At 36.6% G+C, this 27,983-nt stretch overlaps 1 protein-coding gene across 1 annotated transcript in view; it reads left to right on the forward strand.

Annotated features, from left to right (window-relative positions):
* PKP4 (plakophilin 4) overlaps nucleotides 1-27,983 on the forward strand; it is a 235,347-nt gene that overhangs the window by 63,569 nt on the left and 143,795 nt on the right. Inside the window, exon 2 of the mRNA XM_063087760.1 lies at nucleotides 11,253-11,389. Coding sequence (XP_062943830.1) covers nucleotides 11,258-11,389 — 132 coding nt within the window. The 5' untranslated portion in view covers nucleotides 11,253-11,257. The remainder of the gene's footprint in view (nucleotides 1-11,252; nucleotides 11,390-27,983) is intronic.

A 27,983-nucleotide genomic window follows, 5' to 3' on the forward strand; every position in this document is an offset into this window, starting at 1 on the left:
TAAGCAGAAGATCAGTAATGCATTAAATAAATAATATCTTTAATTTTCTAATCTTATGATACTTAAAATAATGTAAGTTAAAATTTTTTTCTCTATCCTGTCTCTATGGTTATATCTGGCAGTATTACTTATTCATTGTGTAATAAGCCATCCTAAATCTCCATGGCTTAGACAACAGTGAGTTTTTATTTCTCACCATTCTAAGCTGGCAAAGAGGTTCTTCTGCTGGTCTTACCTGGACTCACGTAGGTGGCCACAGTCAGCTGGTGACTTGTTCAGGGCAAGACTAGTTAGTCTTAGATGGCCTGACTTAGGTGTTCTCTGAGATCTTGGCTGGAATGGCTGGGATTTCTGGGCTTCTGTCTCCATGGCATTGCATATGTTAATCCCAAGTTCCTTCATGAAATAGTGATCTCAGGGTTCCAAAAGAAGCTGCCAGGCCTCTGAAGATTTAGCCTCACATCACACTACCTGACTTATATTATATTACATATATATGTAATACATTATACGTATATATAATATATATTATATTACAAAGCTATAGTAACAAAAACAACATGGTACTGGCATAAAAACAGACACATGGACCAATGGAACAGAATAGAGAACCCAGAAATCAATCTACATATTTACAGCCAACTGATCTTTGATAAAGGCACCAAGAACATATATTGGGGGAAAGACTGACTCTTCAATAAGTGGTGCTAGGAAAACTAGCCATATGTAGAAAAAACTGTATACCAAAATCAACGCAAAATGGATTAAAAACTTATAAGCATTTAAACTCCTAAAAGAAAACATAGGGGAAACACTTCAGGAAGTACAAATAGGTGAAGACTTTATGAATAAGACCCCAAGAACACAGGCAACAAGAGAAAAAAATTTAAAAATGGGATTATATCAAATTACAGACCTTCACAGCAAAAGAAACAACATAGCAAAAAGACAACCTACAGAATAGAAAATATTTGCAAACTGTGCATCTGAGAAGGGATTAATATTCAGAGTATATGGGGAACTCTGACCATTTAACAGAAAATGAAACAAGTAACCTGATTAAAAATGAGCAAAGGAGCTGAATAGGTATTTCTCAAAGAAAGATACACAAATAGCCAACAGAAACTTGAAAAATCGCTCAACATCACTAAGCATCAGGGAAATGCAATTCAAAACCACATTGAGGTATCATCTCACCCGAGTTAGACTGGCCATTATCAAAAGACAGAATGACACATGCTGGCGAGGAAGCGGAGAAAGGGGAATTCTCCTACACTGTTGGTGGGACTGTGAATTAGTGCAGCCATTTGAAGCCCTTATAGAAAACAGTATGGAGGTTCCTCAAGCAACTATAGATAGAACTGCCATACAACCCAGCAGTCCCACTGCAGAGTATATACCCAAAGGAATGGAAATCATGTCAGCGGGATACCTGCACTCCCATGTTTATCACAGCTCTGTTTACAATAGCCAAGACTTGGAGCCAACCTAAATGTCCATTGATGGATGACTGGATAAGGAAAATATGCTATTTTTACACAATGGAATTCTACTCTGATGTAAAAATGAATGAAATTCTGTCATTCACAGCAACATGGATGAACTTAGAAAAAATTATGTTAAATGAAACAAGCCAGGCACAGTAAGAGAAATACCACATGTCCTCACTCATAAGTGGGGGCTAAAAAAAATGAACAAATACTAAAAAAAAGTTACAACAATCACAGTAATTCATTGAACTTTCAAAAGGAGACAACAGAACTAAAGTTACCAGAAGTGGATGAGGCAGAGGGGGGTAGTGAGAAATTGGTAAAGGGCCACAAAAAATGATTACATTGTGTAAACTTGAATATACTAATTATCCAGATCCGAGCATCACGTATTGCACACAGATATTGATATTTAATGCTGTCCCCCACAGATATGTACAATCAATTATGTTTCAATAAAAAAAAGATTTAGCTGCAGATGCTGTGCCAGATCAGGCCAGCCTCAGATTCAAGGGGTGGGGCAGTAGATGATGCCTCCTTTTGGGAGAAGCAGCAAAGTCACAGTCACCTAGAGTTACTCTGTATATTTCTTCCTCTTAAGTTAAGTAAAAACATTAGTACAGTTTTACTTCTTCAGCTCCTCACTCTCATGTTGATATCATGTAGAATTTATTTAGATTTCATTTTCAGTTTTCCTGAATTATTTGCTTAACTGTGTTTCTTGTGTCCTAAACTTTCCTTCATCATTTATTTGGTTGCAGAACTTCCCTTAAAGATTATTGAAACAAATTCCCAGAGTCCCAATATGTCCTCAAATGCCTTTATTTTCCTTCATATTCAAATCATAATTTTTGGTCAGTACTTGGAAGCTATTGCTTTACCTACTGTAATTGAGAAGAAGTCTGATGCCAAACTGATTCTCATTCCTTTTTTTCCTTTGTAGTAAAATTTATAATTTTTTCTTTATCCTTGGAACCTAGAAGTTTCAGTGAATTGGTCAAGATGCAATTTATTTGTTTCATTCATTTTTTTACTTATTGTACATTTTCAATGATTTAAGCTCTGGGAAATTTTTATTTCTTTTAATATTTCTTCTCCTTTTTCACCCCCCTCCCCCTTTTCCAATTACTCAGAGTAAATAAATTTCACTCTGGATCTAATCTCTAGTCCCCAAACTGTTCTTTTATCTTTTTTATCTCTTTTCCTTTATTGTCTCTGAGAGAATTATTTACATCACTCTCAGGAAATATATTTTTTTAAAAAATTGCTATTCATCCCATTGATTAGGAGTTGTTGTTTAAATCTTATAAGTTATTTTTCAAGGTCTCTGGCTGTTTCTCTTTCCTATGCACAGTTTTCAATTTAGTCACTAAGGATATAGTTCTACCTGTTCCACTTTACTTTCTTCTGTTTGGGCAGTTTGGTCCCCCCGGGCATCAGGAGGCGTCATCTGTCTGAATTGCTCCTTCTTTGCCTGTGGCAAAGTGCTTGGGCACCTCCAGGGCAGGGGTTGACCAGCTAGCTGCACGGTCTCTCTCCCCTTGATCATCCTATCTTGGCCCCAGGTCTGAGAGCCTAGAGTCAGAAACCTACGAGGCTCTGAGCCTGCAGCTCTCCCACCAGGTGCTCCAACCTCTAAAGCAGACCTTTGTCTCTTTTGTGTTGTGGCTTCCTTTGGTTACCATAGGTCAGCAGCCATAATCTTTCTGACATTTTAACACACTGATGGCATTTTTAAAATTTATAGTCTGGTTTAATTTTCTTATCTTAAAAAAAAAGAGAATATGCCTTTTCTTTTCTGTCATTTCATGGAGTTGCGTGTAGGAGAAGAGTGGAAATGTGAGCTCGTCTTGCCTGTTGATCCAGTCATGCCTGCCTCAGAGTTTTCATTATGTTCTTATTGTATTGGTTACCTCTGTCCTATCTTTGTAACCCTTTAACTTTACAGGTACACCTCCGGATTTTCGTGGTTTCCATTTCTTCTCCTCCTTTTCTCTCATTATAGCATCTTTGTGCTATGATCCTGAATCCTTTAAAAAAAAAAAAAAAGTGAAACTTTCCAAAAAGAGATTTACTTTTTTTCCTTCTTTATACTCCATGAGAAATAAGACGTTTGGGGGAAAGGTTGCAAATACCCATGTGCAATCCATGTTTATCCAGATAGAATTTCTAGTTTTTATTAACAGTTTTGCAGTGTTTTCCTGTTGTTGCAGGAGCCATGTCAACACTATACATTGCCTGAGAACACCATTCACATGGGACAGTTGTGAATGACTGCACAGGTGTGAGCCGTTGTTGTTATATGTTAACCCTGTGTTTTATTTTCAGAATTATTACTGAATGGTGTATAGGGCTGAGAGCATGATATTTTGTAATTTAGCCCCTTATTATTGAAGTGAATTCCTCCTCAGCATGTATGAGTCATAAAATTATATTTAGTATAGTTTTAAAACCACAAGTAGTTTAATGCTCTAAAAAATAGTCTTTAATATTTAAGCTACTAAATACTACTGTATTCTATTTATAAATTTATAAACATTCTAAGTTATTAATTTATAAATGGTACTTAATAATATATCAAAGTTTGTTTCACTATATTAATCTTTTTCCTTTTTCAGGGAAAAAAAGCTGTAAAAAAGTACATAGTGTCTATACAATTAAAAGAATATTAAAAAGCAAGCACATCCATGTAGTTACTGCCCACCTCAGGCCATCACCACAGAAGCTCTTCGTGTACCCCTCTGAGGTCACAGTCCCGTCCCTCCCTGCAGAGGTAGCCACTCTTCTGGCATTGGTGATAGTCATTTCCTTGCTACCTGTGCATGTATCCCTAATAAACATAGTTTTATCTGGCCTATTTGTTGAAGTTTACATAAATGAAATTCCACTGTTTGTGTTCTTTTGCAACTTGCTTCTTTTATTCATTATTATGGTTATAAAAGTTGTTCTTGTTTTATAGAGCTATGGTTCATTCATTTATTGCTATAGGTGAAATACATCGCATGAATGTATCACAATATATTTACCCATTCTACAGTTAATGGTCACTTGGGTTGTTTGCAATTTATGGCTTTCACAAAGAGTGCTGCCATGATGCTTGTATAACTCTCCAGGTGCTATGTGCAAGAGTGTCTCTCCTTAATCAGGAATGGAATCACTGGACTACAGGATATGTGTCAGCAGCTCTACTGGGTAATGCCAAAATGTGTTCCAAAGTGATAGTTCCCATTTACATGCTCATCAGCAACATGTGATAGTTACCTTTGTTCTACATCCTCACCAAAATTTGGTATTACTTTTGCCATTCTGGTGGTTGTGTATTGCAGTATCAATTTGTATTTTCTGGTTACTAATAAGATTGAGCATCTCATTATTGACCGTCTAGATTTCCCATTTTTCAAGAGGCCTATTCACACCTTTTTCTTATTTTATATCTGGTTATCTTACAATGATCTTTTGATTGTAAAAACAAATCCAAAAGTCAAAACATTTAACTACTCTGCATAGGTTATTCTCTAGAATTACTATGCTGTTTGGCACAGTAAGCAAATTCTAAACAAATTCTTGCCAAGAGATTTTTTTGATGAACTACCTGATTGGAACGTTAGTATGTAACTATGTACCTTTAATACTCCTAAACAGCTGCAGATTTTGGTAATGCTTCTATTTCCAGAATATTTCAAAAATATAACTGTGAAAAGTTTATCTCTTATTCCTTTTAGAATTCTAGACTAGATTCCAGATGGTCCTGAAGATGTTTAACAGTTCAGGCATGTTCTTAACTTCCCAGTACTTCATTCTTTTCTTCTGTAACATCCATTCCAGTTTCATTGTAAAGCAAACAGAAACTTATCTTTGCTATATAATGATACTCCTAGTAACTTTTTTCTATTTTTGCTGTTAAAATATTTTGTTCATCTAATGCTTATTTAATAAACTTTTATTCTGCATTGTTAACATTTCACTTAATACTTTGAATCAAATTTAAATATTCATGCTTAGTTTTTGTCCTTTATTACTTTTTAAAATTTGTTCTTAGGCATCATGATTTTATCTCATCAATTTTGAAATTATGGTCCTCGTAAACATAACATTTTCCAGAGTGTTCAAAATGGAGTCACAAAATGTATGTTATACTCCAGACTACTAACTCAAAAAGGAATGGGAAGAATACGTAGAATTTAACTTATTTTACTGGATAAGATGAAACAAAGTATACTTAGTATGCTCAGACCAAAAGTTATCAGTCAGGAGAGTAGAAGGGAATAAATAGAGGAAAATTCAATATTTAGTTGATCTCCCATCTCAGGGAGATTTAGAGATTTTATCTTAGAGATGATTTTGTGAATTAGTACCATCTGTGGTAAAAGGGATTATATATATTGAGTGATAGATTTTTGCCCATATATTATATCCATTACCTGCAAGAAGCCTTCATAATCACACTAGAGTATATGTGGCCTGCAGCCTTGAGCAGAAAAATTACCTATTAATCAGTGATAGTTCAATATAAGATTAAGATACACACACATATAATATCATGCCTACAGTTTCACGTAAAAGCTTCTTTGTCTTCAATAAAGATTATAGTGAAAACACACAACTGTTTATATTTAGTCTTCCTCCAAAAAGTGCTTTAGAAGGCTCAAAAGAATGCAGTCTGACAATATGATAAAAATAGAGACCTGGACAAAAAAATTTAATAAGTAAAGGCTGAGATAAAATGAAAACACAGATATGTATACCACACATGTGAGAGTTGGTCACAAATTCATTTCTGAGCTTTGTACAGCCAAACAAAGAGAGAAACAGAGCCAAGGCTGCAATTTCCAGTATCCACTGTTCCCTCAGGAAAAGCTCAGTTTCCTGGCCTTCAGGTGCCTGTTTGGAGAAATAGTGTGATAACGGTAGACAGCATTATGAAAACTCCTGAGGAGTATTCACATCAGTTCAGAATGTAGAACTTGTTTTATCTTAGTGTCAGCCTCAAAAGTTAGCTTCCTATTTCTAACATGCACCCAGTGTAGCACCCCTTCTGCACCGTATCTGCTACGTAGTCATCCAGGCTCCTGATTAAAGACCTCTCATGACAGGGAATGTGCCACTTACAGAGGCACTCAGTTCTTTAAATTTTGGACATTTGACTGTTAGCTCCAAAATGAAAGACCTTCCTGAGTTGTCCCTTGTGGCTCCAACCTTTACTTTTGATTCAAAGGAATATAACCATTAGCCAAATTTGATTCCAAGTATAAAGACAGTAATAATGTAGGAAAATATACATTTGTTATAAAACCATTAATTTTTAGTTTGGCTCTAAAATTTAAAATGTCTAACCTTGCTTGTCCATGGCAGTCCTTGAGAGGTTTGCAGGCATCTACTTATCTACATAGGCTCTCTCTCCTTCACGTCAGACTTTGTCTTCTGGTTCCATTAACTGTCCCTCCTCTGTCTCCCAGTAAGCGTTGATCTCATAAGGAACAGCTGTGTCATTCATTTCCTCCCTGTTCCTGTGCCTAGAAATAATGACTAAATCACTTGTACACCCCACTCATCCTCTCCTGAATGGATGCACTGTATCCATTCCTATTGTTGTGTCTCTCATAGCTGGAAGTGGATATGCCTAGGAGACTGTAGGAGGGGTGTACACTCACTTGTCCCCCTTCCTGTCATCTTAAATTCATCAACACAGTGTAAGGTCACCTTAGCTTTTGGGCAGCCAGGCTTCATTCATGGTTTACTCATTTTGCTCTTGAACCTAAAGTGGCTGAAATTTTTTGCCAATGTATTTCTAGACTAACCTAAATATGGGACTCTACATTTATCCTTGTTTTTATCTCATTACAGGCAGCTCATTACTGCAGCCTAGCAATATGGTTTTTGTATTTTATCATCTGGTAAATTCAGTATACTTAGTCATTGAAGAAATAGAGCATGCCTTGTATGTTGTCATCTATATCACGGCTAAAGATTTTGATTAGGATTGGGTCAAGATCAGAACTTTCTGGCATTACATTAGAAACTATAGATTAGTATATTTTGTTCAGCTTTTTACAGATTGTTGGAGTCAGTGGTTCCCTTATTCCAGCTCATTTCTTTGTTAATTATAATATCATGGGGACTTCTAATATCATACATCTCTCGCTAGAGTTTAGGTACACTGCATTTCCATGGTTACATTGCCACCGAAAGAAATTAGACCAGCTAAACACAACTTGTCTTTGCTGTGCCCTTTTCGGTTTTCACAAATCACCTCTTAGATAAAATTCTTTTCAGAATCTCACCCAAGATCTCTGTCTAGCTCTATAGTTTGTAACGTGAGGAGTCTACCTTCTCTTTTTTCAAAAACAGCTATGGCATTTTCTCCTTCCAGTTTTCTGGCACATCTTTGATTCTCTGTAATTCTCTGCAGAGTTCCCCTCCCCCACAACCCGCAAAATGGTTCACCAACCTATTTATAAGTTTTCTCATGTCTCCAGAATGTGATCAGGCAAGTTGAGTCCACTGAGGGGAGCTTGAGGCCTAATTCCTCAGTCTTTTTGCTATATAAGTACTCAGCTTTTTTCCTTGCCTGATTAATAATTATTAATTATTACTTAATCTTAATAATTAATTTGATTATTAAGAAGTAATAATATTCTGTGGCCCTGGTCTTAGTCTGATTTCTTCCAACTCATTAAATGATCTGCAGTTACAAGAACTACAAGAAAATGGACAGAAAACCTTAACAGATGTATAACTTGTTGGGAGCGTAGCATGCTTCCCCTGATCCAATTTGGTTGTGGTATTTTGGGACTGTTTCAGAGATGAGGAGAGCATGGGGTAGTGTCTCACCTTCAGTAGTGCATGGGTGCTGGGGGTCTTCACTCTTCATCCAGTGAGTGTTCATGATTGCCTGCAATCTGTCCTAGTAGTCTTTGAGGAGCCAGAGAATAAAACGTCATCCCTTCCTATGAAAACGTCCTCTCCTGCTGTCTGAGCATTATAGTAGTTTACACATTTATAAGCTCTTTAAATCTCTTCCTGTTGACTTAAGTGTTATTTTATCATTTGCATCTTGCTATACTTTTTCTTGATCTGATTCATACTTTGCTGCATCAGCTAGGTAATGAGCCACTTATGGTCAGTGACCCTGCCTTATGCCTGCATCTACTTGTCACCCTGTGCTGCATGTGGGCAGAGAGCTACTCAGAAAATGCTGCTCTGATTTCATTGATCCTGGGTAGTCATGGTCATCAAAATAAATATTGTGAGATTAAATATAATATACTCACAGTGATGTAGTATAATTATAATAATATAATTCTATATTTTTCTTTGAACAGTTAGGCTTCTATGTATAGTAAGAATTAATAAATAATTACTTCCTCAATGACGTCTTTATTTCTCCTTTTTAAAAATTCTCTTCACTGAATTTTTGCTTCTCTTTTCTTCTCACACATGGTGGTTTCATGATACTATACTCTTGACATTTAAAATTTTTGGTTCTTGGCATCATTTGTTTCACTGTTGCATAGTAACATTTTTGTTCTTTGCAACCATCTGCTTATTTTAAGGTGTGTAATTTTTCAATGGCATAGAATACTTTCATATCTTTACTTGCCTTAAATGCTAATCTAGTATCTTTTCGTGTGGCTTTTTTTTCTTCATAGAGCTTATATCTTGTCTTCAATGAGCATTTGATAAAAACAGAAAGAGGGAATTTTATTTTGTTGATGATATTTTAAGTCTGTTTTACATTTCAATAAGCATACTACATATAATAAAATATAAAGATTGCCATAAAATCATTCCATTGTGTTGTATAAAGAATTAGTAAGTCTATTTTTATCAGTGAGGAAAGTGGGGCTCATCCACTTTCCCAAGGCATTTAGGTTTTGATCCTAGACCCTTTAGGATTCTGAGCCTGAAGCTCCTCCTACTATTTGTACTTGAAAGATCCTCCTTGCAGATTAGGATTTACCTGGGCCTTCTGTATCATCAAAATGGGAAACAGAGAATTTACCTGCTAGAGCAGGCATGAGAACTCCTCACAGGGTTGGCATTGGAAGAAATACACGAATAAACTCATCAGACTTATTGTTCACTTATGCCCAGTTATATGGCAAAAATAAAACAGCCATCAGCAGAAACCTGGAACTTAGACCCTCTCCACTAACATGGAAGGTTGGGAGAATGAGGAGTAAGATGGGGGCTTTGGGGGTACACACATCTTCCCTTTTACTTATAGATTCTGATTTTGGAAATAAACAGCAGGCTGATAGTCAAATTTGAGGGAGTGGGGACAAAATTCCCAGATCAAACTATAGAATTGAACACAGTGGCAGTTAATTGATAAATTGAAATGCGATAGCAGTGTGATTTTTATGAGAAAATATGAAGAATGTTGAGAGAAATATTTATGGTCTCAGATGTCCCTGTACTGGTATACATAGTAACATATCTAAACAGATATGGTCTGGGCATCCTAGAGCTTGGTGGGATTTGGCTAGTGGCTGTAATTAGGTAGTAAAAAGATGTCATTCTTCATTCATGTATTCAATTATTCAGCAAACATTAACTGAGCACCTATTACATAGGCCAGGCACTAGGCTAGTCACACAGTATGATGCAGATTGTGCTCTCAAGGAGAGAGTTGGAGAGATTGACATGTAAACAAGTTATAAACATTTACAACATTTTATGTGGGCATCTTTTCCCACTATTTTTCAAAGTTGTAGGAAGTCCATATCAGGTCAGTAAGTAGTCTCCTGGCAAACGCACTGCTCTCAGTATGTGTTATTGTGTTATCTTTTTTTTTTTTTTTTTTTTTTTTTTTAAATGACCGGTAAGGGGATCTTAACCCTTGACTTGGTGTTGTGAGCACCACGCTCAGCCAGTGCATGAACCGGCCATCCGTATATGGGATCCGAACCCGTGGCCTTGGTGTTATCAGCACCGTACTCTCCCGAGTGAACCACGGGCCGGCCCAGTATGTGTTATCTTAGAGGCACTCTGTCTCCTGCCAATAACCTTTCTTCTGTCACAAGCTATGGACCTGAAAAATAGATTCTCTTTTCAACACAATCTCCTTAGCCATTGTTATCTTTGGATAATCAGATTCCTCTAAAGAAACCAAGCTAGCTATGACTCCACCAAGGGTGTCCTTGTTGTTAGTTATCAATGCATTGCATTTCTTTTAAGTACAGCAGACTTTTATTTATTTTCAAGCCTTCCTTGAGTTTTAAACCCTTTTTTTCTATTGCATCAGCTTCTTCTGTAATTGGTAAAGCATTCTTTGTTTTTCCATCAATTAATATTTGTAAATTTCTTTTTGTGTGCGTACTTCTTTGAAAACTGACCCTTGTACCAATCTCGAGTGTTTATTATTTAGTTTTTTGATAAGCTAATCATATTAACTTATTGGTTATCTGCTTAGAAATTCAGCAATTTAACAAACTTCTGACAACTTGCTGTCCCTAGTATATTTTTAATTAAAAGCTCTTCTCCCCAACCCTTTTTATGTCATTTTCTACTTTGATATTGTTTAAATATTGTCTAGGTATTTTTAAATATTATTATTGTTTTTATATTCTTATTTTTAGTTTTGGAAGATCTAACTATACTTTTGGCCTTTCAGAAATCAAATAGCTGTAAGGAATTGTGATCACTATGTGTAGAAGTGTACTGTAGTTCCTAGGAGCCATATGCAAATCCTCAGACCCTGCCAGTTTTTTGCAAGGGGGCCCAGGAGAAAGTGTTAACCCTTTGTCTGCTTGATTGCAGGAGGAATGCCAGCTCCTGAGCAGGCCTCATTGGTGGAGGAGGGGCAACCACAGACCCACCAGGAAGCTACCTCCACTGGCCCAGGCATGGAATCCGAAACCACAGCCACCACTATTTTAGCTTCTGTGAAGGAGCAGGTACATCTTCTTACTAAAATTTGCGATGAATTATTTCTTCAAATGCCTTTAAAAATTAATCTTTGGATATGTTTTTAATTTGTCTAACGTCCTTGACACCTTCACATTTTCTAATTATAAGGTGTTTACATCCCTGAGTACATTGGGATGACTGGCATGTAGAGCCGCTCCAGGTGCCAGTCAGAATCGGAACATGCAGGATACTTGTGCGTCTGCAAGTAAGGACAATCTCGATGGTGATCGGTGTCTCTGTCTCTCCCACATTGCAGAGTGTGTGCATGTACGCAAAGCTGTGTAAAGCATACTTCACAGTGCTGACTTTTCTATCAGGACTCTGGAAGCCTGAGGCCTGTCATATCCTTAGATATTTTGATCATTTAACATAGGTATTATATAGGGTTGTCTTTTGTGATTTTTGGATAAAAGCTGTATTTGTGTGTTTGTCTGAATCCAAGTATATCCATTTTGTGAGCTAATGTTCTAAAACTTGTGCCAGTTTGCTTCAATGTCATGTTTATGTTGGCTTAGTTTTTAAGGCACTAATACTATTTATCCTTTAAACCCAAGTAACCTTCTAAGTTAGATCTTACCTGTTGTGCTTAGAGAAATTGAAATCCTGGAATTTAATTTTTTGATTTAAAAGCTTAATAAGTTACGTGTAAATTTAAAGCTCCAGGGATAGTTTTCTTTTCAGCTTCTTACCACCCCTCCCCCTTTGAAAATTATATGCCCTCTGTTGAAATAATCTAATATTAAAAATTTTTTTTATAAATCTTATGATTAAACCACTAGGTGTTTTTTCCTTAAGGGAGATAAACTAGTTGTTGTATATCTGCTGAGATATACAACAGTATATCTCTTAAAAATCAGTATCAGTAGTTCAAATGACTAATGATGACAGAGTGAAGAAATATTTATACCGCATTATTTTACTATTTGCTGTAACTTGAACTATGAAATGGTGTAAACAATTGCTCCTAACTATGGTATTTGTCTGACATTAGAGCTGTGTTTTCAAGAAAAATGATTTCACAACTTATTCTGGTAGCAAGATGTCAAAATATTTTCCATTTCTCACTGAACTTTGAAGTTTTTAAACATTCCACAAACTAAGAATTTGAGAAGACAAAAGAATTGTAGTCAGTATGGTTTTCATCTTCCACCAAAGTATAGGATGTCTAAGCTTCCATTACCTTTAGGGATAAAAAAGACTCTTTTTTTTTTTTTTTTTTAAAGTGACCAGGAAGGGGATCGTAACCCTTGGCATGGTGCCGCCTGCACTGGGCTCAGCCAGTGAGCGCACAGGCCGGATCCGAACCCGTGCCAGGATAGCCGCTGCGCTCCCAGCGCGCCGCACTCTCCCAAGTTAGCCACCGGGTCAGCCCAAAAAAGACTCTTTTCTTATATCACTGCACAGTTTTCAGGATTTGACCCAAGGAACTATAAGATGAGAAGGCTCTGAATTACTTGGGGCTCCTAGTGTATACTGTGTTTTGGTAAAACGTGATGGTAAATTTATCAAAATGCCCAGAACTGAATTAAAACTAGAAACCATGTACAGTAAACATAGCAACAGGAACTTTGCATTTGTACCTTGAGACCAGATACCCTACATGTTGAAGAAAATATGGAAACCTGTTATGATTTTGGCACTAGAATTCCTTGATAGCCTCAGATGACTTCAAAATTTTATCTTTTGGCAACAAATAGTCTCCCGAGTGAATATTTTGTGAGGCATAGCAAGAAGGGCTTCAGTTTCTGAAGATAGCAATAAAAAGCAGATATTTGTGTTATTTGTTAAAAGAATTATCATATGTCTCCCAAATTATTTACTTAGTAGGAGGATATACTCAAGTCTACTTCTGTTTCTGTCCTGAGGCATTTAAGTCCATTAATATACATTTGCAGTTTCCATACTTAATTTTGTTTTAAAATTGTCAATGCTCAGTACTCACCGTTTCAATCATTCAAACCAGGACACCATATCTGTCTCTTGTTCTAAGACACTCACCTGGTTTTAAATGGCTAACTCTGCATCCCACAGGATTTCTGTGGCACCAGGCAACGTATGGTTGGAATAAAAATTTCTAAGACTCTCCTGAAATATGTCACTCCCTGTGATCTGCCCAATGGGATGGAGCACAGAAAAGTTAAACACAAATAAGAAAGCTAATTACTGTTCACCTTATATACTTGATTTTAAAAAACTAGTCAGAGTGTGACATTGGTGGCCTACATGTTACACTCAAATGTAACTATGTTGATTACACTTTGTGTCTAAAGAACAGTATTTTAAAATGGGATGCATAATTATTTTCTTACAAAATGCTCACTGCCATGCTGTGTTCATAGTCGTGGAGTGATGGTATCAGCTCTATTGATCTCAAAGAGCAGACCTTGTTTGGTGGCAACAGTGTCTCAGGAAGGGTGTTTCATTAGAGTATAGAAGGAAGAGACCCCCTTTGGTGTAAGTGGGTTTCCATCCTGGTTTCTTGCTTACTGTGTGATCTTGGGAAGATTTCTTAACCCCTCTGTGCCTCAGTTTTCTCATTTATAAAATGGGGATAATAATAATTATTGAGGACATTAAGTTAACATATGTAAAATGATTACGACAGTACCTGGCACGTAGTAAGTGCTAATATTACTATTATCACCATCTCTTCATAAAAAGAAAAGGTCTTAGGAGGAGCTGGTGATTCTACTTTTAAGTGTATCTAGGGATTCACTGAGCTTTGTTTCAGACATTGATGTCAGAGGACAAAAGAACTTTTTGAATATTGAGCAATATTTGTTGCTGTGACAATATTTTTTTATGCACAACATTAAACTTTCAAAACTTCACTGTAGTGTCTCGCAAATTAGAACAGTTTTAATAAAATAAATTTAATAATAAAGTTAATAAAATAAATTTTATTAACATGCTTATTTATTGCAGCCACAAACATATCAAGGAACAAGGTTAAAGAATTGCAAAGTAATATCTCTTAACACTCACCTAAATTTTGAGAGGAAAAGTCTGAGTTCTCCTTCAGTAAAATATATCCAAGCCACTAAAATACCTCATTCATACTCCCCCTGGGAAATTCATTGTAAGCAGTAGGGAGGGAAATGACAAGTAATCAGTAGCAACCTTTTTAATGAACTGTTAAATATCTGAAATTGGATTTAGGGGGTAATAAAACAATCAAATCTTCCTCCACTAGGTCGTGCTTTCCCCAGGACCCTCCAGAGCCGGAATCTGTTCATTGTACCCTGGTGTAATACTGGAATTCACATTCTCCTTTATGAAGTGATAGTCTTTCACATTGATGTCAGTCACGTAGATGCATACCTGTGCAGGTACAGAAAAAGTCCTCTCTCTTTGACAGATAGAAAGAAGGAGACTATTTCTGTTCAAATGCTACCTCTTTCATAAAGCCTTATTCACCCCAGCCTGAAGTCAGATAACTCTCCTGATGCTCTTTAGCTGTTGATACTACTTCTGTGAGTCTTTAGTCATGTGCTCCTTTGGATTTATATTATCAGCTACCTAAGCACAGAGCTATGTTTTATACATTGTTTTGTGCATTTGTTACCAGTTGTGCCTCTCCCAGCACCTTGCTTATGTTAGACCTGCAACAAGTGACTGTTCAAGGGGGGAATGGATGAATAATACTACCAGGTTACTTTGTCACCAACTTGCTGTTTTGTGAAGACAATGGAACCTGTAGCCACAGTCACAGACGCATTATAAAGAAGAGAGTCCTACGGACAGCACCTAAAAAACTTGTTACCCAGCTGCACACTCTTGTTCTTAAGATAATTTGAATTGCATTATATACATACTGACCCAGGAATTAAATCCAGTCTCCCCATGGAGCAAATTAAATTTTATTTCATATTGATAGTCAAGTAATGACATAGGTGTTGTAACTTTCATTTCTCATCTGCCCAGCTTAGCTGACAGTGAAGTGTAGTGGTAAGCATATCAACATTAAAGGATGTGGTTATCTTGGTGATGTCACAAAATATCCACCAGCATCATGTATACCAGATGCTGTGGGTAAATGCTAAAGAAGTGTTAAGGATTATGCTTTAAGAGAAATAAAAATTCAGTCCATGGGAATAACAAAGTATTGTGATCCATGGATTTGAATCTGAAATTGCAGGATGTGTCTGAACTTCAACCATGAGTTGGCTGTAATCAGGGTCATCATTTGGCAGGTTCTACTATTCAACTCAACTCCTAATGAGAGTCCAGGAGTCTGAGATAAATACAGAATGTAAGAAAGGAGGAATCTGTTTGTATGCTGATAGTTTTCAAAGATCTGGCAAACTTGATACTGGTTAGTACCTAGCATAATATCTTGCTTGTGGTAATTAGATAAAGAAGTGTGTCCAAATGTGATACCTTCTAAGGGCCCTACCTCCTCCTGTGAATATTTTAGACAGCAATGATTGATTTGTCCTTGAAATGCACAGCACACCTTTGAATTCAGAGGAATTGGAATTTGACAGGACATCAGTTGCTTGTGCGGAGCCTTACTTCCTCCCCCTGCTACTCTGCTGCATCAGAGTGTTCACTTAACAGGCACAAGAGGCAGTGAGCCAAGGGCCTGGGCAGGGTATGACCAATAATTGGTAGAGTACATTGTAGTTTTATTATGAATAGTATATGATTTCTTGGTTTTAGAAACACTTTTTAAAAGAGGACTATATATGGCCAATCATGGATAGGATTAATATTTCATAGTTCTACATAGGGTGCAAGTTGATTTGCATTCCGTAAAATTGCACATGTAATATTTATTAGATTCTTTATCTTCTCTTATGAAGTTGCTTGAATAATTGAGATCTCTCTTTGAACTTGGCTGTACTCCTCCAGTGCTCTAACTTCCATTCTATTGTCCTCCCACAAACGACATTTTCTTATTTTTGGTTGATGATTTAAGGAGTCCAGATTTTAGGTTGAGGCCAACCCAGATAGCATGAAATGCTAAACAGAGAATAGATTTGGTAAAACATGCTAATTTTATGTGTACTCCTCTTACTCTGATGAGGTCCCAAATTAGATATTGTGTGTACTTCTGTTATCTTTGAGTGAAAATGGCAATGTTCCTCGTTTGCGAGGCTCTCAAAAAGAATACCACCGGGCCAAGCCCGTGGCGCACTCGGTAGAGTGCTGCGCTGGGAGCGCGGCGACGCTCCCGCCGCGGGTTCGGATCCTATATAGGAATGACCAGTGCACTCACTGGCTGAGTGCCGGTCACGAAAAACTGACAAAAAAAAAAAAAAAGAATACCACCTTTCAAGATAATATTTTCTGGCTTTTGTGAAAATTACACTTCTACCTTCAGTATGTCTTTATTAACTTAAGTGATATTTAAATATCAAAGAGTGAAGTGAGAGTCAGAGATTCTTAATTTTTGAAGATAAAATAAGGATATTTGGAGCCCAACTGTGTCCTATTGATATTACTTCATTTTTACATGGCTATCTTAGCTTTAGTAATTACACACCCTTCCTGTATGGCAGAATGCCCAGGACTGAACAGATTCCAATATAATTATTTACTTTATTCCTCTGAAACTGAAACAACTCAACTGTTATGCACCTGCCTTTGCAACTTCCTTTTATTCGGCCCCTGAGTTTATTTACAATGAAATAGTCCTCTCTAACACACCTCAGCCACATGCGGAAGACAGAATTTTTATTTCAGCTCTAGAGGAGCATAGTTTGTGGCTTAACTAAGAGTACTGTACTGTAAGTGCAATGCCTAAAACTTTTAATTTTTCCTGTTAGTAACTTAGTTATTTTTCTTATTGGTAACTAAATTATCCTGGCAGTTCTAATTATTGTGTAATCTATAGCAAAGTCTTCCATGCCTGAACTGCATCATCAAACACAAGGTAAGACTGGGTCTTTTCAAGAATTTTGAACCCTGATACTTGGCTCCCAGGAGATCAGTCCTCTTAAGATGCGTGTACCATGGTCAGAATTTAGTGTTTCTCTTTTATGTGTTAATTATGCAGGTATCTTCCACCTCAAGTATCTCTCTGGTTAAAGACTATGACAGAGTATGGCCAACAGGTTGATTTCGTATTTGAGTGTACCTGCTACCCCCAAAACAATTGTCCTCCTCAACATAAAAAATTAGAGTGCCAAGATAGCCCACAATAAGCATATACGGTTTTATATCTGCCCATGTTACATGATAGTATGATAATGATCAGCTGGACCTGCTAGCAAAGCTTTCCAATCTCAGGTGATCCCAGTTACACATTCAGAATAACTAAGTCTTTGTTCTGTTTGTCTGTTTGATTCAAGCAGAAACTTCTTTTTAGGTGTATTGACACTGTAGGGTTTTGTTTTGTTTTGGAAGAGCACTTAAGTTCTAGGGATTTGAATAGATTCTATTTGACTATTCACACACAGCTGGATTACATATGCAAACATGGAATACATAGTTACATAGTAGGTGCCCCCACATATTTATTAGTTAAGGAACTAAAAACATAAACATGCTCAATATCCACCTGTATTTAGCTTAGTCTTGCTTTTAATTAATTAAAAAATATTTATTGAAAGCCTGCTGAGCAAAGCACTTTGTTATGAAGGGTTGGGGGAGAGTGGTAAGGAGACATATAAAGATGATCTATTTCATGTAGTTTCTACCTTGATGAAAATGCAGAGGCCCAAACCGTACTGTATACTTCAATGTGGAGTAATTGACACATTATAAATATTCATTAATTGAACTATAAGACCCAAGAACCTGTGTACTTTTGCCCCATTTTTATTTAAGCAGGCTATAGATATGCATTGTATTATTATCAGTTTTATGTAAACTTGTTAACTTAGGCATTTTTAACTTTTTTTTTTAACCATTGAGTTAGCATTACCTTTTCTTTCCATTTGAAAGTAATAGAATAGTTTTCCTTTTTAACACTTAAAGCCAACCCTGAATTTGTGTGTTTAAAATTATAATTTCATGTTCAGTTGAATAACCCAGTTCACAATTCCTGTTCAGAGTTAAATTATAATTATATGAAATAATTTTCCCCTGTACATGCAAACTTTATGCTGTTAAATTTGAAGTAAGTGACTACTGAGTTGGTGAGATTAAATGATTGACAGGATCATTCAGCTCTGAATTCTGTGCTCTGCATGATCGCTTTTCTTTTTAGAGTCACTAATAGATAGAAAAATACTTCAGAAACATACTTTTGCCTTCAGGTGTAACCCTAAAGTTATTCCATAGCTATCACAAAACACAGTCTCTTCAGTGCCTATCTTCATGTTTAAGTGTTCTCAATTTCTAAATTGCCATTTTTGTTACTTTGCAGAAATGGGTCCATATGGTCTTACTTCATCTGTTTATATTTTATGAATGTATTGTTTCCAAAGTGATTGGAGCTGCTTGTACCTCAGCAAAGTAATTTAGGTTATGATTATTTTGTTTCAGGCATTCTTAAGAAAAATCATTTAAAACGTAAAGTTCTTTTCAAGTAGTTCAAAGACAAATCTGTGTGGTTTAGCTTATAGAATTTTAAGAGTTTTATGCACTCAAACCTTAATAACATAGGGGTTACACACAATAAAAACTAAGCAAATTGAAAGAACACATTATTGAAATTTGAAGAGAAATACATATTATACAATTCTCTATAATCATATTTCAAATATGAAAATGGCTATCATAAATTGGAAAATAGTGTGGTTAGAATTAAAATCCCTTTGGCTTTTGAAGAAAATTTAATTTTCCTTTAAAAATTGTAGTTTAAGACATTTCAATATATAGATTATTTAACTAGTACTTTAATTTGTAGACTTTTAAATATGAAAATTCCTGTAAAGCAGCATCACATCAGTAAAGTGCTCATGTGGTATTATCTACCCTAATTAGTATATATCTCATTTGCAAACTTTCCTGTACTAATTGTTTAAGCCTAAATCAAGATCAAGCCATTGCCAATGGCCTTCTAATAAGCTATTCTGGGGAAATTAGCTCTTACCATTTCATCCATATTTAGCATTTCTGCACTTTATTAATCCTTTAGAAATACCTTTCCATCACAGAGTTGACATAAGCCATGATTTCTCCCCTTTTCAAAATATTTCCATAAATTGTCCTAGTTTTTAAAAAAGTAAGACTTTTTTTACCAAATAAGGAGTAAATCAGCCTCTCCTTTTTTTTCCATTCATGACCTTAGCTACCTCGTATGTTTTTTGCTTTGAGGCTGTAACTGTTGGAAGAGGGAGAAGCTTACTAGAGTTTTCCCATTGCACCATTTTCTCATTTATTCCTTAATAAGGTAAATATTGTTTCTTTTCTCTATAATGTAATCTCTTAACAGCAGGATCTTGATTTTTCTTTTATTGTTCTGTTAGCAAAGAATAATAAAAAAGTGAATTCTTATTAAATTATTGTATGAAAATATATCTTAGTTATTGCTGCTGTTGGCATCATTCTAAGCTGATTATAAGATTTGAAATACTGTAGGTAAGAATATAAAACTTGTATTTGTAGAATGCTGTTACACTTAGCTGATTTGATCTGTACTACAGAATTGGGCAAACGTATTTTATTGATCTGAAACTATTTTATCTGGTTGAATAATTTTAAAAAAACTTCTTAATTCTTGATAAAACTTTTGATTTCTTTTTAAAAATCTAGGAAAATACTCATCCTGTTGTCAGAGTTGGAGAGTTCTCTTACTGTAAGACCAGTAGAACAGAATTGAAAAGAATGACCAGTGAATCATCTATGCCAGGTCTGCCGTTGTGAGAACGTAGACCCAGCATTGCTCTATTGGGCCTGCTGCTTTTTGATGCAACTAGGTTGCTGTCTTCTCTCCCTGTTACTACCATCACCACCACTACCACTATTACACAGGAAACAAACAGAAAATTCAGAAAAACTTTGTCATTGTCAGTAAGATATAAGAATCAGTGATCTCTATGAAACAAAATAGCTAACATTTATTGAGTTCTTACTGTATGCCAGGCATTGTGCTTAGTTCTTTAAATGGAGGATCCTTCTATATTCCTTATCACAACTTTATGATTTATTATTGAAAGTCTGTTGGGGGCCATTGAACAATTGATTCCAATGTCTTTGTTCATGCATTTTCCCACTTTAATAGAGTTGGTGGGAAGAGATAGTCTTGAGCTATACAATATCCTTTCAGTAATTTGTTTTTATCCTTAAAGTAGCCAGAGTGTTTTCTGTTATAACTGAAAACCCTGAATTATACAGGTAGGCATTAATATCACTGCTATTAGTAGGTGGAGACTGAAGCTTAGAAAAGTTGAGTAACTTGTTCGGATTTACATAGTTAATAAGTAGGTACTTTGAGATTCATTGATTCAGGCAGTCTTACTCAAGATGCTTACCAAATAATTAAAATCTTCAGTGGCGTCAATAAAGAGAAGCATGGATATAGAAGAACATTGAATCATTGGGGGTGACAAGTGAGAAGTTATCCTGGAATATGGAAGAAAAGAACAAAAAAGATGTGATAAATGCCACTAGATGTGAGGCCATAGAAAGTAGATCTAATGGAAACATTGTGGATGTTCTTGAGAAAGACTTTACACTGGTTAGAACAGAAGCAATACTTAAATATAATATAAAAACAGTTTTTCTGAGCAGAAAATAAAGCCCTGAGTGTACAGATTTAAAGGGATCATCACATTTCAGGCATCACCTGTGGAAAAGAGACCTATCTAGTAATTACCTTGACAAAATTTTGTATTTACCAAGACGAAGAGGCAAAAGCCCTACAAGAATCCAGATAAAATAAATGATTTGGCCCCAGGGCCCCTCCTGGGGGCCCAGGGCATGGAACCAGGGACCAGAGGCACACCACCAGTGCCTCGGGGCTCTGCCCAGGGGCCCAGGGCTTAGAGCCGGAGACCAGACCCCCCACCACAACCAAGTACACTGCCAGCGCCAAGGAACATGCCAAAAACATCACCTCCATGTGGGTGACCCACCACAGCCACCACAGTAACCATGGCTGCCACGAAAGTGGCTAGACATCACAACCACCATGCAGATGGTCTGTCCGCCACTGGAGTACATTGACACAAGGAGAGTCACCAGTAGAGACCAAAGAAAAGAATAGGATGTGTCTCTCCACAAAGCCCATTCCAGAGTGACAGAAGAAGTATCTGCCCTATGATAATATTCAGGAACCTGTACACACCTCTCAGCATTGGACAGATCATCTAGGCAACAGATCAACAGAGTAACTATTACTCTTTCAGAGGGAGAAAAGAAATCTAGGGTTATCAGTGGTGGGAGTGGGGAGGGAGAGGGGGTGGGGAGAGACTGGACAAGGGGCATTAAAAAAAGTATGATTTGTAACAATATACATACTGATAATATTGATTTGATCAACATATATCAACATTGAATCCGAAAAATATGTATAATCAATTATAATTCAATTTTTTAAAAATGATTTGTCTGCAAAAGGTAAAATCAGGCTGGCATCTAGCTTCGGTAAAACACTAAATTCTAGAAGAAAGTAGAACAATTATGTAGAGTTTTAAAGGAAAAATGCTTGTGATCCAGGAACTTATACCCAGCTAAATTGTCTTTAATGTGTGAAGGATTAAAAAGATATTCTCAGACATTCAAGAGCTCATGAAATGTGTTCACTCTTCTACCCTGCTACCCTTTTTTATAATTAAAGATGTGTTGCCTTTAGTGAGGAATTACATTTAAGACTCAAGAGTGAGAAATCCATGGTATATAATAACTAGTGGATCTTCTCTTAGTTAAGATTCCAAACTAAGAAACAAAGGTTATTGGGTGTTGTCAGTCAGATTTTGCAGTTTTTTGGTGCTTTTCTTCCTCTCATGGTCCTCAAGCTAAATACTTTTCAAGTACTTCAGATTGATATGTTACTCTGTTTAGTGACTGTCACTACCTGCCATTAGTATTGTTTTTGATTGCTTCTTGATAATAGTGACAAACTGCGTACATTTTGGGCTTGTACAGAGATAATTCCCAGTCAGTGCAGAGTTTTATTTAGAAATCAAATGGCATTTTTCATTGTCCCAGCACTTACGATGTTTCATACCTAGTAAACTTTATTTAGTGACTTGAGTCATGATTTGTTGGCTTATTGAATCTGAAAAGACAAAAGAAACAAGTAAATCTTCAGTTTAAGCTAGGATCAAATTTCTGTACATGTTATTATCTTTCTTAGACCTATGAGTATTTGTAATTGTGTTGAAAATATCAATATTGGTAATATGATCTTAGTTGTGTTAAAATATATACTCAGAAAAAGTCTTATAAGGAAATTCTGAAAGGTATTCTTGGCTACAAAGGATAGGAATTGTGTTCTAAGCACAGAACAAGATAAGCAACAGAAGTTTACCAGGTACCTATTGAATGAATGAATAAACAAATGCAATCTATGCAGAGTATTTGCAAATCAATAGGGGAAAACAATAACTACCTAGTAAAGAAGTGGGTATTTGACATCAGCTGATAATTAACAACAAAAAAAGAAATATAAGTCATAAATATGTATGTGAAAGAATTTTCTATCTCACTAGTAATCACTGAAATAGAAATTAAAATACTGAGAATATATCTTCCTGTCATACTGTCAGCAATGATATCAAAGATAAAACAGTATAGTCGTAGTGATGTTGGCAATTTCATGTGGTATTGGTGAGAGTAAACTGGCACTACCATTTTGGCAAGCACTTTAATGATCTGTATTAAAAGCTTTAAAAATGGTTATGTCTATGATCCAGTAATTCAAATTCTAGGAAGCCAGTCTAAGGAAATGTTAACTATTAACACAAAGATATCAATCATATTTATAATACTGTACCTAAGAATTAGCAACAACCCAGCTATCAATACAAGTATAACGATTGCATTATACTAGATGTATGTGGTGGGCTTTATGCAGCCATTCAAATCATGTTTTAAAAGAACTTTTAATCACATGGGGAGTACAGATGCAGATGAAAAAATAAGGCATCTAAGCACATATGCAGTCATTAAAAGAGGAGACACTCCTAAATGTTGGGTAGATATCTTCGGATGCTTTTCCCCTGTATTTTCTACATTTCTTATAAAAAGTATATAGCGTTTAGTGAAAATTCTAAAGACACAAAATAAAATGACTGGTGGGGCGGGGGAAGCCTTAATGAAAGTAATAATGAAAAGTTACTATAGACTGAGTTTGACAGAGAAGGAAAGAAAAGTTTATATAGGTTGCCAGATGTGGAAAACTTGTTGGATGAATAATGGGTGAGAAACTGGATTGTCTTGCTTAAAAAATGGAAAATTTAGATGACCATGATAACAGTCTTCAGATCTGAAAGCCTGTCATAACTTCCACTTCCACCCCTGCTAAGCTGTGTGATCTTGACAGGTTACTTCGGGTAGAGCCACCTGTGTCCTCATTTATAAAATAAGGATAATGGCTCCAATTCTACTAAAAATGAGTGTTCAATAAACATTCACTAGTCATTATCCTTGAGATGATATGTAGAAACATAGTAGAAACAGCATGTTCAAGCCCAGGACCTTATAGGAGGTACCTGTATCCATACTGAGGAATACTTAAAGGCAGAGGGCCCAGGCTGAGACTTGGCCCATGGAAAGAGTTCCAGCCAGAGAGCAAGACAGAGGTTTGGTAATATGCCTAATGACCTTCATGCTGTTGAGATATCTCACAAGCTGATGAATTTGATGGGAAAGATCAGTGTCTGTCTGGACCCATGGAGTTATGTTATCTTAAAATAATTCTGAAAATCTACCTCTTTCCAGATAGCTTTACAGAATATATTCAGAAATCTCATTAAGAGATTCCTCAAATATATCTTTACCAGTGCCTTGGAGGGAATTCCACTAAGTATCATTAAGAGAAGGAAAATACAGAGAAGTGTATATAATACTCCGTTTTTTGGACTGCCCCCCTCCAGGATATAAACTCTAAGGATTTTTCCACTGTCTTCCAGACATTAGAATTGTGTCTGGGATGAGTTAGCTTTTAGTACTTGTAGAGTACATAGTTGTTAAAATGTTGGCATTTCATGGAAAATAGGGAACAAAACACAGTGTCCTAATGAACATCAAACTCACATTAATTACTTCGGGGAGGTGAGGGAGGAAGTAAGATGCCCCCTCCCAGAAAAACAGCATCGGGTGGGGGAGATATCCAAACTAAAAAACATGTTTCCCCAAGACATCTATCCAATAGCTTACACCTGACACTTTTTTCCTTACTATTAGAAAAATTAATTCTGCACACAAGTGGTAGTCAAGAGATTTGTTCAAATCTTTTTTGTTTCTAATGTGAAATGGTGATCCTTGCACCTTGACCAGGACTACACCAAACTTGGGCTTCATTTACTTGTGCAGACATCAGCCCTTCCAACCCAACAGCCTGGTGGCAGCAGACTGCCTATATTTTGAAATGATGTCACACATCATTTTTTTTGGGGGGGGAGCATCTGTACTGACAGGATTATATTTTCTAGCTTTTAAATTCTTCCAGCAATATTTCATTGAAAACATAGCCTAGTGAGTCATGTCTACACTCAAAGAAATACTGGTGCTTTTACAAAGAAGTTGAGAGTTTGTCACTGCCATGGTGGCACATACCACTAATCTCTTCTTGGTTTCATAACTGGATGCATTCCAAAACCAACTGTAATCACTTTGACTGGTTTATTTGAACTGGCAGAGCTCACATCAGTATACTCTAAATGTTCCCTTATGATATATTCCTGCACAGAAGACAGTAAATGTAGTAATTAGGACTGTCCTATTTTATGACTAGCACTATGCAAAAAATATGGAGCCATTTCCAATACAATTCTTGTACCTGAAAAATAATGTCCCAGCTTCAGAGTTCTTTATCCAGGAAGACTAGAAATGAAGAAAATATTGCAAAATACAAGATCTGGTTTGCTATTCTGTGATTGTTTTAGCTGGCATTTTGACTGCCCTGAATAAGATTTTTAAACATCTTGAGAAAATCATGTCGATCAGTACAGCCAGTTCTGATTCTTAAAGCAGATTAGCATTGGCAAGGTGGAAGGGCACGCACCCTGACAGCTCAGAAAAATGTCAAATGGCCATCTTAAAGCCAATCACAAGAGGCTGCCAACAAGAACTAAGCCAAGAAAGCACAACTCTTGCCCAGTTTCTTCAGCTGAACACTCTGGAGGGTGCTCCTGCATAGACTGATGAGTCCATCAACCAGGGCATTCTTATGGCCAGCCAGCCCCCAGTACCTTCTAGAAAACGCACATGGACCTCTGGGGGCTTTAGTATGTCGTGAGACATCACTGCACCATAGTGAGTATTGTTAAGTGTCACCTTCATTATTATTTATGAATAATAATGATAATAATAGTGGTAATCCGGACTCACTAGACTCTTAAAGTGTTTTGCTGTATTCTTCTAAAGAATTTGGTAAAGTTTTTAAATGTATCTTTGTTGGGAAGAATGCAGTCATTGATGTCAAACAGACCTGGATTCAAATCCAGACAACTACAAGTAACTTTATTATACTGGGCAAGCTCCTTAACCTCCCATAGCCTGTTTCCTCTTCTCCAAAATTATAATGTCCAGTTGATAGGTAGTTGTGAGGCTTCAAGTAGATCATATTTAAAATGGTGATGAAATGCTTGATATTTAATAGATGGTCAAGTCCCTATTTAGAAACTGATCTATCTCTTTTATCAGGTGTTTCACGATTATTAAAGTTTCATCTTTCTTTGGGGGTTTTAGTGATAAAGCTGGCATTCAGATCTATTGCTCCTGAAATTGCTATCACAAAGTGAATGCACTCACCCTTTGTGGAGTATTGTTTATTCTGTTGCTCTTTATTTCCTGCTGAGCATTAAGTTAATTTTTCATCTTCATCTACCAGAGACCTTCAATTCCCAATCTTCCAATTTTGTTTGGTGAGTTGAGATAATCCCCCTTTTTCCTATTAGAACCTGCCCTAGAACTGACTTCTTACCTGAAATGCATTTGGGCATTCTGCATTCTAAAGTAATCATGTAAATTATTTAGAGGGAGCTCTCTGTGCTGGATCTGAGAAGCCATTAACTGTTTTGAGAGTATGAGCTGTGGTTGGGTCTAAGGGTAGATTTGGATCATGGTTCAGGATGACATGGTGCAGCAATCTGTTATGCTGCACGTACTGAAACTGTCATGTAGAGATAGGAAATGTTCTGTTTTGAGCTCCTTAAAGAGGATTCCCATCACCTCATTGAAAACAATCTATTCACTTACTTAAATAAATTTACAAAGAGGAATTATTTCTCAAGAGTTTCGATATCTTTTATTTTTAATATTAGCCCCCAAGTGCTCTGTAATACTTTATGTTCAATAAGTACTTATTTTTCTGTAAGACATGTTGAGCTCAGCTCAGTTGGCTAGAGTGCAGTGTTACAACACCAAGGTCAAGAGTTCGGATCCCCATACAGGCCAGCCGCCAACAAGAAAAAGGTCCACTATAGGACATGTCTAGAATTCCTATCAAACAGATAGTAGAGGTAAGAAAAGATGAGATATTACAAATAAAATAAATGCCAAACTCTGGATATAGCAGTTCCTGACTTATTTTTCTTACTCTGGGTACTGATGTGGCGTTTCTGTGAGTGTCTATACACCAAGCATAAATTATTGACAGTTCTTAACTATCATTCATATTTATTGAGTACCAGTGTGTGGCACTGACTATGTACCTTGTATATATCACCTCATTTAATCCTCACAACAGTCCTATAAGTTTGTTGCTATTACTATTCCTAGTTTACAGGTAAGGAAGCTGAGGCTTAGAGAGTTTGTGAAACTTAGGTCTACTACAATGTAAACACCATCATACATAGTACAAGCCTTTGTTCCTAGAATGGGGCTTACTGCATAGTAGACACTTAGTTGATATTTGTTGGGTGACTGAACTTGAAAATCTGGTTAAAGACCGGGGATTGCCAGAGTATTCCGTTCCAGGCGGTTGTCTGACCTTTAACTCTACAGCTAATCCTACTTCTTTTTCCTGCCCTTTCCCTCACTTAATCAGCATATTAGACAGTTTCAGAGAAATGAAAAGGTATAGAGGACATGGTCCCAGCCCTCCCAATGTTTGATCCAGTGAAGATGCTTACAGCTCAGTAAAGATATTCAGAATATACTTTGTTTAGAGGAGCATCCCTTAGCAGATGGTTCTAAGCTTTAGAATAGGAGTTGAGGCACCAAGGCACTAAAACAGTCACCTCTATTGTAAATCTGTGGTTAATTGGGTTTCAGATTTCACAGCTGTAGCAATTAGACGTCAAAATACCATGGCTTAAACAAGATGGAAATATATTTCTCTGTCATGACACAGTCCACAGAACAATGGTCCAGAGCTAGCTGGGGCAGTTTTGCTGTGGGATTTCCATCTCCAGGCCTGGCAGGTAGGAGTGAAGAGCTGTGGGAGCACACACGTTCTTTTGGGAAAGCATAGTCTAGAAGAAGCCTGTTCCTTTCCTGCATAGAATTTGGTCCTCTGGCCACAGCAAGTTGCTCTATAAGCTGGGAGTTGCAGGCTCTATTGAGCAGCCATGTGCTCAG

The sequence above is a fragment of the Cynocephalus volans genome, chromosome 1, assembly GCF_027409185.1.
Source record: "Cynocephalus volans isolate mCynVol1 chromosome 1, mCynVol1.pri, whole genome shotgun sequence".
Lineage (NCBI taxonomy): Eukaryota > Metazoa > Chordata > Mammalia > Dermoptera > Cynocephalidae > Cynocephalus > Cynocephalus volans.